The sequence below is a fragment of the Peromyscus eremicus genome, chromosome 5, assembly GCF_949786415.1.
Source record: "Peromyscus eremicus chromosome 5, PerEre_H2_v1, whole genome shotgun sequence".
Taxonomy (NCBI): Eukaryota; Metazoa; Chordata; class Mammalia; order Rodentia; family Cricetidae; genus Peromyscus; species Peromyscus eremicus.
Window position 1 is genome coordinate 62,678,855 of NC_081420.1, and position 15,718 is coordinate 62,694,572.

The 15,718-nt window shown below is 45.1% G+C and overlaps 1 protein-coding gene across 1 annotated transcript in view; it reads right to left on the bottom strand.

The window, feature by feature from the left end:
- Frmd4a (FERM domain containing 4A) overlaps positions 1-15,718 on the bottom strand; it is a 175,627-nt gene that overhangs the window by 87,368 nt on the left and 72,541 nt on the right. Inside the window, 2 exon segments of the mRNA XM_059263573.1 lie at positions 3,143-3,165; positions 4,813-4,869. Of these exon segments, the coding sequence (XP_059119556.1) occupies positions 3,143-3,165; positions 4,813-4,869 (80 nt within the window).

Sequence of the window (15,718 nt, forward strand, 5' to 3'; positions counted from 1 at the left end):
AAAACAAAACAAAACAAAAAGAAAGAAATGGTGTGTCTTATTCCCAAATTCAAGCATATGTTACTTTCTTGAGACTATTTTTATTAATATTTTATTATTTATTTCTTCTTATGTGTGCACTTCATTGATGTGTTCCCATGGGTGTGAATACATGTGCCTGCGGGTATATGGAAACCAGAGGTTGGCATCAGGGGTCTACTCTGATTGACCTATACCTTATTGTCTTGAGATAGTCTCTGACAGCCTGTAGTTGAGTTCTGCCTGGCTAGTTGGCTAATGCGCACCGGGGAATCCTGCTGTCTTTGTCCCCATACCGACACACAGTGCTGGGGTTACGTGCACAATGCTGCTTTCAGCTGTGTGTGTGCTGAACCACGGACCTCGTGTTTGCAGAGTGGCCCTGAGAATTCTCCAGAGTTATCGATCTTGAGCCTGCCTTAGAAAACGGTGTGTTGTCCGGCACGGGCACATCACGGCTCACCTCTGCATTCTATGGGGTGGATTTTATGGGATGAGACAAACTGACCTTGTGTGAACGGTCTGACCTCCAGTTCTCCTGACAGCTACTTCTCTCTCTAGACAGCTGCAGCTACAGAGAAGCCGCTAGCCAGCTCCGACCCATGAAACAGCCTTTGCATATCTGCTTTCAACTAACACACTGGTGGGCTGGAGCTGGCAAAGGGGCCCGTGAAGGACTACAGGGGCCGTGAAGGACTACGGGGCCAAACCTGCTCTTCTTCCTCCCTAGTGGTTAGTTAGCCTGTGTGGCTGCACTCCCAGGATCCGTGGGACAGAAGAGGTGGTTTCCAGTTCACACACTCACACACACACACACACACACACACACACACACATACACACACACACACACACACACACACACACACACACACAGAGGTCAGGGTGCTCTATGTGTGGGTTCTGAGCTGGCCAATGGAAAAGTTTCTTCAGAGTAAGTACACCGGACACAGGCCTCCGCTGGATTTGTGGCTTTTCAACCAGTTTTCACAGAACTGCAGAAATCTTTTTTTTAGTGGGTGGATTTACACTTGATGAAACCCTTAATTCTAATCCCAAACTCAGGTCATAAGAAAAAAGCAAAGAGCAGATTACAAGCTATAGTGTCTACAAACCGAGCAAGCTTCATTCAACAGATGAACTTCATTCAACAAGTAAACGAGGACTTGGCCATTTGCCAAGTTCAAGGTCTCCGGCTAAGGCCTCCCACACCTGTTAGATAGTGAAAATCTGACTCTCTCTACTTCCTGCCAAAGACTTGGGAAACCCAAATAAAGGAGGCATGGAGCTCTCTTTATAGAAAGCACTCCAACTGAGATAAAGGGGCTACAATTTGGACCAACAAGGAGTCAGCTAACTCTAGAGTATAGGCTCACATTATACATCCGCTCTTGTTTTTGTACCGCCTGTGAATGAAGAGGGGGGTCTTACATTTTTAGATAAAGAAGGTGAGGAGGAGGAAAGGGAAGGAGGAAGAAGAGAAAAGGAGGGAGAGGAAGAAAAATTCATGATCCATGAGGATTTATGTAACATTCAAATGTCTGTTTCCCTAAATAAAGTTTTATTGAAACACAACCATGTTTCTTAATTCTCCTACCACATGAGGCTCCTTGGACACTTGGACAAGGTGCAGTTCCTGTAGTGGAGACCATGTGACCTGGGAAAGCCAGGTATGTGGCCTTTATAGAAAAAGCTTGCCAACTATCATTTTAGATTTTAAAATATCCCTTTCCATTTAGCTGAGATAGTTGACTGAGAACACATACCTCAGGTTGGTTAGGGTACATTTATAGATTTAAAAAACCTTCAAAGATAGCAAGATGCATGTACTCTTGATGGGGAAGAAATATGATTTGGTCTGTGAGTGTGCAGGAACACCCTTCTGCACAAGTGAGTGTAGGGACCAGAAGCAGACTCAGGTATGACTTCTTTAACCACTTCCCTTCCTCTTTTTGAGGCAGGGTCCCTCACTGAACCTGGAGCTCACCACTTTGACTGACCAGCTGACAGGCAAGTCCTAGGAGTCTTCTTGTCTCTGTCTTTTTCTGCTCCAGCACTGGAGGTACGGACGCACAGTTAGTACTGTGCTTTCTAAATGGATGCCGGGGCTTTGAAGTCCTCATGCCTGCATAGTAAACGCTTCATCCCCTGCACCCTTTCCCCAGATCTGATGTCTATTTCTTGTTGACATTAATTTTCTGCCTTTGTCCTGTTAGGCCAGAACATTGTACCTTTTTCTTTTCATCTTTCTTCATCCACTGTGGGGGTGGGGGCTATAACTGGCCTCACATCTGTCAGGCAGGGGTGTCCTACCACCGAGCTATAAGTCCCAGCTCTTGAAACCACATGGCTGGATATTTTGCTTTCTTGGCCATGTAGTCATTCCTTTTACAGAAAAATCTTGATCCTAAAGAATGGGCCTTCCTGAGCCTTTCCCAGAAGATGTTGATAAACCAGAATCCTGGGAAATGTCTGCCTATGAACAGTTTGTTCTGCTGAGGGCTAGCTACGATCCCCTGTGCTGTGAGGGCTCCACGTAGCACATGAGAGACTGGGGACAATTTCAGCTGTGCTGCACTGTGTATGGTGCTCAATGAATGAATGTTCAAGCCAGCAGTGGCGCAGGATTACTCACGCTATCCTCAGCAGTTAAGTCTGTTTTTTTTTTTTTCTCAACATAGCATCTTTCCATGGAAGGCAGACGGGAGTGGTATTTCTGTGCTGTTAATACTCCCCCTTGAAAGTCAGTAACGAAATTGAGAGGATACTAAGATGTGCATCTCTCTATCTCCTTGTTAGAACTGTCAGGTTATATGCAACCAAATTTACATCCCAGGAGCGATTCCCGGCTCCCCAGAGACACATGAGAACAAGGGCCATTGGGAACACTGGGCTCTGAGCTCAGCCTTTCAGTAGCCCAAAGGAAGTTCGTTTGGTAAGAATACTGTCCTCACTACCACTGTGTGCGCCCTGCCAGACTGCCTGTTCAGCTGACAGTCCCACAGCTGGATCTCACCAATGAATACACTGCACTCCTACAAGGTTCGTGCAAGGTAGTTTCTTTAAACATAAAAGCAACAAATACATTTTTAAGCCAATAAGAGAACGATTTCTGGGGACTCACCTAGAGAAATCGCCTTTTGCTTCCTGTGGAAGAAAAACAAATGAGTGAAACATGATGGATCCATCATTAAAAATGAAAACTTAAGTCCTAGAATCAAGGCTACTTCTCTGCTGAATAAGACAGGACAAGCTTCCTACTGCTGTCGCCCTGTTTCTCTGAACTCAGTGATGAGGAATGCTTAGCCAGGTGTGGGGGAACATTTCCGTAACTGTTAATTCCCAGCACTTGGGATGCTCAGGGAGGAGGATTCTGAGTTTGAAATCAGCCTTGGTTGCATAGTGAGACCCTATCTGGTGGGTCAGAGTCAGGGAGAAAATGTACATACGCCACCCGAATAAGAGACACAATGTAAACTTCACAAAGTTATATATAGGTTTATATTTCTAGGCCCCAGTCTAGCTAAATGAGGCTTAAGACTTCTAAACTGAGCACATATCTAGATAAAATTCTCTTTCTCTCTCTCCCTCCCATTTTTCCTTTCTCTCCTTTCCTCATACATACACAAATTATCTCTCTCCTCTCTCTTTCCCCCTCCCTCTCTTCAGTTTCCTCTCTCCTCCTTTAAACCTCTCCCCTCTAAGTCCCTTCTCTTCCAGTCCCTTCCACCCTCCTTTCCTTTCCCTTCAGACAGCTGCAGTCTGCCCTCCTGGCCCAACTTCCAAAGCAGCTGGGATTACAGGTGCATGCCACTGTGCCAGGCTACAATTGTCTACTTCTTCTGTTACGTTTGGAACGGTGAGCTCTTTCCTAATTATACTGCTGGAATTGGAAGCCAGAGCCCATGTGGACATCAGTGAGCATGATAGAATTATCTTGGACACAGCAGCACACAATAAACACTTGTTAAAAGAATAACTTCATGATAGTGCTTCAACTCATCCTGCCAACTTTTTAGATGATACTTGTGGTGATATTTTGTTTGTGCTCTAACAAATAAAGCTTGCCTGGAGATCAGAGTGTGGAGCTAGCCACTAATTAACCATAGAGGTCAGACAGTGGTCAGCATACACCTTTAATCCCAGCACTTAGGATCTCATGCCTTTGATCCCAGTACTTGGGAGGCACATGCCTTTAATCACAGCACCAGGGAGGAGGAAACAGGAAGTGATATGGCTGGGCAGAGAGATGAATATAAGGTGGGTGGAGACAGGAACTTGACTCCTTTCAGGCTGAGGAGTTGGCAAGATAAGAGGTGGCCATGGCTTGTTTCTTTGTCTCTCTTATCTTTCAGCATTTACCTCTATATCTGACTCCAGGTTTTTATTTTTAAGACTAATTAGGATTTGCTCTACAGATATTCCTATCTGTCTGTCTCAAACTAAAGATTGTTACTTTGCCTTTTGGGAGGAGAGGAGGTAATTCTTTCTAGGTATTCATTTGGTTTCTCTCAGGGCAAAAGAAGGTACCAAACTCAAGTGGGGTACCTTCTTATGTGTGGTGTTGGAGGATCAAACAATGGCAGATTAAACCCATAATTTTCCCCCAAGGTCATATGATATACTGTCTTGAAATTTTGGAATAGTACAAACCTCTAATTACGGCCATGGCATCAGCATTCCTAATACCTCCTTCATCTGTGTCTAGAAAACGCTAGAAAGTCCAATAGTGGAGGTGGCTGCTGTGTGTGATGGCAGCTACATCTCCTTTTGTGTGTATTTACACCAACTTACCTGTAAGATGTAGGAAGCCAATTCAAACACCACTTCACTGTCAACATCAATAAGCTCCTGAAAGGAAAAAAATGAAGCTGAGTCTTTTGTATCTACTTAGTTTTGAATAATTAATTAATTAAAAACTTTAAAAATACAGATCTTGCAGTGTAGTCCAGGCTGGCCTCAAACTCACAACCTTGCTGTGTCTGCCTCCCAAATGTGGAGATTCTAAGTGTGTGTCACTGAACTCTTCAGAATTTGGTACTAAACAGCTTCCTTACAGTAGCTCCCATGGAAAAGACCTGGTCTTTCTTGGGAGTTCCCCAGAATCACAAATACTTTTAGAGTGTCTTTGATTCTTCAGACAATTTCTCCAAGTGACTCCATCCTGAACACTCCCCAAGATCTTTTCAAGAAACCTACACATCATCTTCAAATCTGGATGAGGCAGTAGGGATGGACCATGTCCAGCATTGCAGACACCTGCTCATCTTTATTTTTATTTCATGTGTATGGGTGTTTTATGTACATGTACACATGCATGCATAAGGAAGGTGTGTGTGTGTGTGTGTATGTGTGTGTGTGTGTAAGGAAAGGGAGAGGGGCAGTGGGGAGGGAGGGAGGCAGAGAGAAAGGGAGGGAGAGAGGGAGGGGAAGAGAGAGACTCTGTACAGACACATATTCAAGGCCAGAAGAGGGTGCTGGATCCCCTTGCACTGGAGTTATAGATGGTTATAAGCTATTATATGAGTGCTGAGAATTAAACCTAGGTCTTCTGGAAGAGTAGCCAGTGCTCCTAACCACTGAGCCATCTCTCCAGCCCCAAACCTGCTCATCTTATCAGCCATAAGAATAGAGCTGCTCAATAATGAAAATTACATTTTTCATTTTTGTTTTCTGAGATAGGGTCTTATGTGTAGCCCTGGCTAGCCCAGAGCTCAGACTGGCCTCTGCCTCCCAAGTGCTGTGACTGAAGGGTTCACATCCATGTCCAGCCCCATTACAGTCTCTTTTTAATTTCTGCCTTAGTACTCGTAGTGAGGCTTCAGGGAAAGAAATGTTCCCATGGGGTCATGACTTGATTGGAAGATAAACGAGCAAGACTGAAAGTGCAGTTCCTCGGTGGTACCCAGCACAATTCTTCCGTGTGCTCAGAGCTCAGGGTAGCTAGTGGCTAGCATGTCAATACAGATCTATAATGTTTCCGTCTTTACAAAGGTTCTATTAGTCATTGATAGTCCGGTGTCTAATTTAAATATTCGTCTGTTCTCTTAGGACTTCACCAAATGGCTGTAATCTAGGAGCGTGGCCTTAAAAGAATAAAAACTTTTTGGTTTTCGAAAAAAAAAAATCCAATGTATGTTTTTGTCAAAACACAGACATAATTAGACTCTAAGCAGGAACATTCACATCTATGCCAGCATAAGTTTACTCCAGTGGGCCAAGATGACATCATCCAGTGATGTCATGGTCACCGTAGTTTGTAAATGCACTCGATGCCTGCGCAACAATAAAACCACTTACCACATCTATCAGAGAACTCCCTGCCATGCAGCAACATGGGCCTGATTTCTATGTTTGTAAAAACAGCACCACTGAGGCACTAATTAAAACATGTGCAAAAGTCTGTGTGTTTATCATATACAACTTGCTGGCTTTGGAGGCAGGCCTGCACACGTGAGACACCATCACCATAATACATCTGCCCGTTACCCTCCAGAATATCTGTTTTGGTGGTTAAACACTTGACATGACCCACCCTCTTAATGAACTTTTAAGTGAATGGTGCCATGTTATATATGGCCTGTAGGGTTGGAGACAAATCCAGATCCATTAGCAGGCAACAAGAAGTTAAGTGACGTCATTTTTCTACTGTCAAGATTGAGGAGCAATTTCTGTCTTCATCACTTCCTTTTTTTTCTTTTTCTTATTTCAAGTAGGGTCTCACTCTAGAGCTCTGGCTGGCTTTAAACTGATGGTCATCCTCCTGCCTCAGTCTTTCAAGTGCTGTGATTAAGGCATGAGTTGCCTTGCCCAGCACATCTTCATTTTTCATTCCCTAGTATCTCTAGGTCTGATAGTGAGTGACTGGCAAGAGGAAAAGCTAGGAGAGACCGAGAGACCAGTTAGCTTGACGCCATGCTTTTCACTGAGGATGGATATCCAAAACCATGATGTGGCTTGCCTCCAGTCATGAGGACCATAATGGCAGTTACTGTGCTGGGAACCACACTTCTCTAATAGATGACCTCATTTAGAACCTGCCCCCTCCCAAGTTAATAAGGTCTCAGTCCCAGCCAGCACACTCTCAGAACATTATTTATAACTGAAGTTAGCATGAAAAAGTGATTTAAATTAAGAGTTATTTGAACTACAAGCCAAACTCTGATATATGGAGTTTTTTTTTTAATTAGTTGGGGGCATCCAAAATTGTCTGCCATAACTCATGGCAATATATTCAAACAGTATTGCATCTTTTGAAGAAGGGATATCCTCTTGTTCTCTCAGGCCAAGGAATTCCAAATAGATAAAGACGGTTGCTACTGAGCCGCTTCAGAAGTATGGCTCAAGAGAACCAACAACCATCTAACAACCATATGGAAGAATGAGGGACAGCCATTCTTTATGTTTAACCAGCCACGGGAGCTTAACGGCCTCCATAATTCATCTGCCCTGTCAGAGCTGGGATGTGGGAGAATGTTTGCATGGCAGTTGTGGGATTACTAGCTCCCTTCAAAATGTAAGTCATACAACAGTGTACAAACGCGTTCACAGAAACTCTGTCCCGAGTTCCCACTGATCAGCTTGCTAAAGAGTGCACAGTACTTGAGAGCATATTGCTGTGTGCGTGTGTGCGCGTGTGCGTGTGCGTGTGCGTGTGCGTGTGTGCGTGTGTGTGTGTGTGTGTGTGTGTGTGTGTGTTTGTTTGCATGCATGAGCCCTTCTGTTAAACATTTACACCTATGATGCAGCGAATGGTCAACAGTGGGCTAATGGTTAACACCATCTGGGAGGCTTATCTCATGTGTAACTCAAAATCAGCCACTGGCAGACTGCCCTCCGCAGGAGCACACTGTGTGACTGATAATTTGAATCATTTGCTAGATGTGAGTGTCTGAGTGAGGAAGGAGAGGTGGGGGAAGGAAGGAAGGAAGGCCTTTTCTTTTGCACAGCCTGTTATGCAGTCCCAGGAGGTCCTGTAGGTGAATATTAACCACAATGCTCTTCCAGCTACAGTGAAGCTTCCAACAACACAGTCTGAAATGTCTGGCCTGGTTTAGGCAAGTTCTCTCTCACACTAGCTGTCCTTAGGGTAAGTGGAAGCGAATGGCTCTAGCTAGGGCGGATTCTCCTTTTCCCTCCAGGTGAAGAGACTATAAAACACCCAGAGTCAGAATGTGTTCAAAACAGAGGAAAGGGAGGCAGGAGGAGATGCCCCAGACCCCGCACACAATACAGATCTGATGGAGAAGGCTGTGTTGTTACTTCTTGGGACTCCTAACTAATATTTACTGAATTTAACAATCACTGGATATCCCCAGAGGAGTCAGTCTAGAGAGTATATAAGAACCGAACGGAACAGAAGGAAGACAAGTTCTTGATTGTTGAGAAAAGACTTGTGTATTCTCCAAATCTTAATTCCATTCCTTAAGCCCTCCCTCTCTGCATAGTTCTTTCTCTCTTTTGTTTTAATATCCTTGTTTTTTTAATCACAATTAATAATCTCCTCTGCATTTCTTTCTCCCAGGTGATTACATTTTAAAGATTTTTCTGTAATGAAACAAAGCCTTTGATTTTTCTGTTCACTTCCAGAGTTTCCCCTGAAAGCCGAGTGCTCTGTAGAGGAGTTAGCAGAGGTCCTAGAGATCTTCCTCTCAGGGCCCAGCTGCCACATGACATCAAATACGACTCTACCTTTCCCTCAGCTGGCTTCCCTGGCAAGCCAGAGGTGGCCCCCTTCACGTGCTTTTCCAGCAGAGAAAACAAACTGGCTGACCAAGAGAACAAAGACTGTACAAGTTACCCCTCTAAACTTTCCTCAGGCTCTTGGGCTTTCCTTTGACAGAAGACAAAATGGGGATGTGTGAGGAGAGGGAGGCTCTTCAAGAAAGATCTGAGTGGCTTCCACCTGGCCATCTGCAAAGGCTGGTGCTGTGACATTCCGTGGACTTATTCCATCCATAGCTCTGAGCTGGAGCCCCGGGGCTTCCAGAGCTGTCTGAGGAGGGGGTTCTGCGGGGTCAGTTTCTGAGCTAGAATCTTGCCTGGGAATCTAGGGTGGTGCAGGACATGCGGTAATTTTACACTGAGAGGGAATGTTGTATCTTTTGGCTACTGGGACCATGGTGTATGCATTTTGGGCCTCTGTTTCCCTTACTACTGAATGGTTGGTGTCACATCCTTTGGTCCCTGGAAAATGGTATAGGAAGACAGAACGTAGCTATCTGCCAGCATGTCCAGGCATGCACATGTGTATTCTCAGAGGGCGGATGGAGAAGATGGACTGCTTCCTTCTGTTCTGCGTTGTTTTATCTGAATTGATGAAGAGGACTGCTGGCATTCACCGGCAGCTACGTGGTGGTTTTCAACTATCTGGGGAAGATTTCCATCAGAGGATCTTGACATGTTCCAAACAAACACCGCCACGCAACGGGGCTTGTGGATACTTTCTCATCATCCTTAGTCAGTTCTTCCTGACCCATGGTTCAGAAGGGTTTGCTGGTACTTTTCATGTTGTACCAAGAATCTCAATGGAGATTTCTCTGTGGTTAGAATGAGACATTCCAATGTTCTCATACAACAAATGAGATGATTGCAATAGTTAGTGTTGATTGCCATCTTGACAGAGTGTAGAACTGCTCTGGAGATGGGCCTCTGGGCATGTCTGTGAGGGATAATCTTGATTACATTAGTTGAGGTTGGAAGGCCAGCTCTGTGGTGGCACCATTCCATGGCTGGGACCCTGGACTGGATGAATGGAGAAAGGGGGCAGCATCCATCCCTCTGTTTCTTGATCATGGATGTGATGTGATCAACTATGTCAAGCCTCTGCCGCTTAGCCTTCCCTATTATGCTGGACCAAACTGTTGGGAATCTCTGCTCCAGTCTCACTCCACCAATTCTAGACTCCGCCCCTCAGAAAGCCCGCCAAGGGTCAGCTCCTCCCCCGGGGCTGCTCAAGACCATGCCTACAGGTATTTAAGACCTGGTCGCCAGACCTGCCACGTGATTTTCTCTCCTGACTTTCCAAGAGCCACTCGGGAGTTGCTTTGCTCTGTTTATTAAACCTGAACTTATTAATTTGACTTGGTTGGCTTATTGCATTGGTGGAGTTACTCACTACTGGGGGTTGGGGTGGGGGTGTTTTCTATCACAAACCTTTGGACTGTAAACCAGAATAAAGCCTAAGGTTGCCTTTGTCAGAATGCGTTATCACAGCAACAGGAACAAAAATGAAGACAATAATTAGAACAGAAACCATGAGGCGCTACTATAGGGAAGTGAGGATGACGTCAGCAAACTCCAATCAGAATCCCTTACTTGGTCACCCCAAGGGATTTCCTAATGATCCTTACCCAGTCACCACCTTTACCCACAACACATGGGAAGATCACGTCCAGCATGATCTGTCTTCGTAAAGTTCACCACTACTTTCACCCGAAAACGACTTCTAGTCTCAACCCTGACTGCCAACAGCCCAGAAACAGCCAACATCACTCTTCTCCTCGTGTTTCAATTACTTACTCGCCAGACATGAAGGATGAGCTTTCTGATTCTTTTGCCGAACTTGGTGAGACAGAAATGTAGAGGCAATCGAGGAACTGCAAACTCACTGGAAATGCTGTCTCGGTGTTATTTATTTCTCCTCACTGGTATTGATAGACAGTCCAAACCACAGAGTTTTGCCTCTGCTCTTCGGTGTATTTTGGTATTGATGGTCATATTTACCAAACTTTCTTAAAGAGCAGTGCTGTGTCTATTGGTCATCATGCAGACAATGGTTGTACTTTATTACCATTGTAATATGACCGTTTACTTCTTACTTGGATTTATCTCAGTGTCCGGCTTAAATAGTATATATAGACATGTTTTAAAAGGTGTTTTCAGCTGAGACTAGCATTTGAATCACCAGACTTAGACAGCCCAATTCTTTAAGGGCCCAAAGAAAATAAAAGGCAGAGGAAAATCAAACTTCCCCTTATTTTCCCTTCTCACACTCTTGGAGAGGGATGCTGGCTTAGGGTCTTGCTGAGGCTGGCCGAGCACTGACTATGTAGCTCAGAGCAGCTTTGAACTCATGACTCTTCCACCTCAGCCTCCCATGTCCTGAGACTGCGGTTGTGCACCGCCACACCCACTTCATGACTCACTGGATGAGTTAGCATCTCCCATCTCACTTTCTCCTGCCCTTCGGATGAGATTTACATTACTGGCCTCCCTGCTTCCCAGGCCTCTAGACTGAGTCACGACTTTTCCGGGCTCTAGCTTGCAGGAGGCATGTCCCAGATTTCTCAGCCTTCAGTCACACGGGCCAACCCCACACAGTAAGGGTCCTCTGTGTCCTTGTGGAGAACCCTGACTAACACGGTGCACGGCATCAAACTTGGGGATGAGGTCGTGTGTAGGTGACCTCCCCAGCTACCTTCCTGTGGCTGTGTGGTTGCCATGCCTCGTTTGCACAACTCTTAATGACTCTCTGGAGCTGTGTCTGGGCATGGATAAGACCTGAGAACTTGGATAGCTCCCCTTTGTCAGCCCTTTGCCAGGTCTTCAGCAGTCAAGACAGGTCATGTCGGTCTCATGATCCACAGACGCGCATTGCCATTCACACTGCGCTCTCACTGGAACTTTCCAGCCCTGGGGTCTCTTGTGCTACTAACTGTCGACAGCCCACATTAACGTCCTAAGGAGCTGTTCTTTTCAAAGTCTGCTACACACTGCCAAGAGGCTCATTTCTGAAAGGCTGAAAAGGAAAGCCCTCCCTTTTCCCTATTTTTATACTCTTGGTCATGTAAGCACATGCGCTACATCTTCATCAGCCAAAATGAGAGATAAGGATGGGGATCCCGGGAGTCGGAGGCTAATATTTATGTTGGTTCCTCATCTTGTGGGACTAGATTCTGGGCTTCGTTTCTCCCACCTACAGATGAAATGACATCACAGGTCCATTAACACAGCTCTTTGAAGCTCTTCAACATAGACCACTTATTTCAGTATCAACAAGAGCGACAGCATTTGGACCTCAGAGGCCAACGAGGTCCAAGAATAATTAGTTAAACTATGCATATGTGAAGCTCCAGGATCAAGGCAGACGTCTCAGAAAAAAAGGCTAGACGAGACCTTTCAATACACATAGAACAGGGGTTTGCTTTTGTATCCCCAATTTCCCCTCCCTTCCTTACCACCCCCTTCCTTTCTTCTTCAGCTTTTGAAACAAGATCTCATATAGTTCACGCTGGCCTCAACTTGCTACTTAGCTGAGGATGACCTTGAACTCCTGATCCTCCTGCCTCCATCTGCAAGTTCTGAGACCGTAGGAGTGCACCGTCACATCTGGTTCCAGCTCTGCCTTGTTCTGTCAACATCTGCTCTGGATGTCTACACACAAGCACCAAATGCAGTGGGGTCAGAAAGCCACCAATAAAAAAGTGGTTTTCTGTTCATCAGTCATGGGTCTAGTCAGTCACAGCTAATGGAAGGTAATCATAAAAATCCTCTCCAGGGCTGGAGAGGTGGCTCAGAAGTTAAAAGAGTACTGGCTGTTCTTCCATAGGTCCTGAGTTCAATCCCCAGCAACCACATGGTGGCTCACAACCATCTATAACAAGATCTGGTGCCCTTTTCTGGCATGTAGGCATACATGGCAGCAGAAAACTGTATGCATAATAAATAAATAAATCTTTAAAAAAAATCCACTAAAAAAAAAAATGGGCATGCCACTTTCCTCTTGCCCAAGGAAGCATATTTCACTCCATCTGAAGATGGAGACCTTGGGGTTTGGGGCTCCGATAAGATTGGATGTGATAAGCACTGAGATGAAGTCTAATTTAATTGTGGGAACACAAAGAGTGGAAAGCTACAGGGTTTGACTATGAGATTTACAATGACACACCAGCCCTTCTGAGCAGCGAAACTTAGGTCACCCCACCCACAGCAAATAAATACCAACCGCTCCTCTGGGTAGCGGGAATGGAAGCTCTTTTCTTCCAATTTCCTTCTCTCTCCTCAGCTTTGTGTGTGAAGTGCATTAAAAGTAAAGTTAAATAAAAAACGTTCTAATTTCCTTTGTACTTTTAGGATCTGTAGATTTGTGGGAATCGTTCTTTCTAAATGTTGAAATTTAAAATAACATTAAACATATTAGATAAATATAGCATTGAATACTTAAAAAGAAAACTTAAAAAAGACATCAATTTACAATCTAAATTTTGTAGAGAGGTTAACGCGATGACTAATTTTTTTAAAATTATTTATTTTGCTAGGCAGTGGTGGCGCACGCCTTTAATCCCAGCACTCAGGAGGCAGAGGCAGGTGGAGCTCTGTGAGTTCGAGGCCAGCCTGGTCTACAGAGAGAGATCCAGGACAGCCAAGGCTCAAGATTACACAAAGAAACCCTGTCTCGAAAAATGATTAATTTTGTGTGTATACATTTATCTGAGTGTGCACCACATGTGTTCAGGATCCTGTGGAGGTCAGCAAAGGGTACTGGGTCCCCTGGACCTGGAGTTAGACGTGGCTGTCAATCACCAAGTGGGTGCTGGCAACCAAAAGCAGGTCCTCTGCAAGAGCAGCCAGCGCTCTTAACAGCCGAGCCATCTCTCCATGACTAGTTTTTAAACTTTCTCAATCTCTCCCTCCCTCCCTCCCTCCCTCCCTCCCTCCCTCCCTCCCTCCCTCCCTCCCTCCCTCCTCCTTCTCTCTCTCTCTCTCCCTCTCTCTCCCTCTCTCCCTCTCTCCCTCTCTTCCTTTTTCTCTCTTTCTCCTTCCCTCCCTCCCTTTCTCCCTCCCTCTGTCCCTCCCTCTCTCCTTTCTCTGGCCTCAAATTTGCTAAGTAGTGGAGGATAACCCTGAGCTTCTAATCCTCCTACCTCTCCCTCCGGAATGCTAAAATTGCAAATATACACCACTGCATTGGTTTATATGGTACTGGGAAGGGAACCTGGGGTTTTGTTTATGCTAGACCAGCACTGTACCATAGTTGCCTATAATCTTTTCAGATAGACTATCATTATGTAGTCTAGAATGATCCTCCTACCTTGGGCTCCCCAGTACTGGGATTCTAAGCACTACTACACTGGTTGCTGTGCAAACTATTTTTTTTTTTTTTTTAAATTTGAGATAGGGTTTCTCTGTGTAACATCCCTGGAAGTCCTGGAACTCACTTTGTAGACCAGGCTGGCCTTGAACTCACAGAGATCCACCTGCCTCTGTCTTCTAAGTGCTAGGATTAAAGGTGTGTGCCACTATGGCTGGCTGGTTCAAACTAATTTCTGACAGTGATTTCAGTTGCCAGTGCAGAACTCAGAGGAAGGTAGGATTCACCTCACAGCCTGAATGCGGAAGAAGAACGCAAGAGGCCATGTTTACCAAATATCTCCTACAGGGTGACTGATGGACCTCTCCAGCTGTCATAAGAAGTCACATTCAAGGAGGGAGGAAACCAGAGGGGAAAGGTTTGGCAGGACAATCCTGCCACCTCACAAGTCTTCACCCAGGAAACACAGCATCTCACTGGAATTTTCCATGGAACTGGACACATAGTCCTAAAAGACATTTGTTCGTCTCCTGAACATAAATATTTTCCCACTGCCCACCTGTCACCGTAGGCAGTTATAACATAGGTGTTGTTAGACCACACGAAGTGTCAGCAAGTCCACGCTACAGTCCTTCCTGTCTCACCGGAAGTTTGTAGTGATAGCCCTGCTCTCACATAATCTCCTGTAAGTTGGGGGAATGATGACTGTTTCCCCATGATTTTGTTGTAGAAATTATGAGGGTGTAAAGGAAGAGAAAGTGAGAGAGAAATTTACTGTAGCTGTGTTTTCTCACTCCTGGTGGAGGAAGGAAGGGAGGGAGGGAGGGAGGGAGGGAAGAAGGAAGGAAAAGAAAGGAAAACCATGTTTGTAGCTCTAGAAAAATAACAAAACAAAATGAAAGAAAACCACCTTTCCTGCCTGCATGCTGAAGGAGAGACGAGAAGAGGCTTCTCCAGATGGATGCAAGCTGCAGCAAAAAGTTTACACCCCAAAACGAAGCCACTTTTTCTCCTAAGCCCTGGAAACTGGCGTGGCCCAGGTGGAAATGGGAGTGTACGTCTCTCACCCAAAGACTGATATTCAGGTCCCCATGGAAACAGCAGCTTGCCCATTGGACCCTTCCTCAGTGCCACTGAGACACGGTTTTGACCCATGCGTTCAGATCATCTCATTAGTTTTTCCTGACTCCCTTGTAATCAGGAATGGACTGATTCATTCAATCAGCTGAGGATGACAATGGAGGCTGACCTCTGACCTACACACACACACACACACACACACACACACACACACACACACATACACATACATGCACACATATACACACACATACACACACAAATACACATACACACATACACACACACATACACATACATGCACACATATACACACACATATACACACAAATACACATACACACATACACACACACACACACATACACACACACACACAGCAAGAGAGACCAGGGTGTGGTTTAGGAGGCTGGGAGGCTGGAGGGTGGAGGTGGAGATGTCACCCTACAGAAAAGGCAAAGATAGAAAAAGACAAACAGAAGAACCAGAAGGAAGTTGAGCATACACTGTAATTAATGCAATCAAAATGATGGGATAGTATATTCCTAAAGCAATAATGAGTTTTTTTTAACTAAAAATTATGGGTGT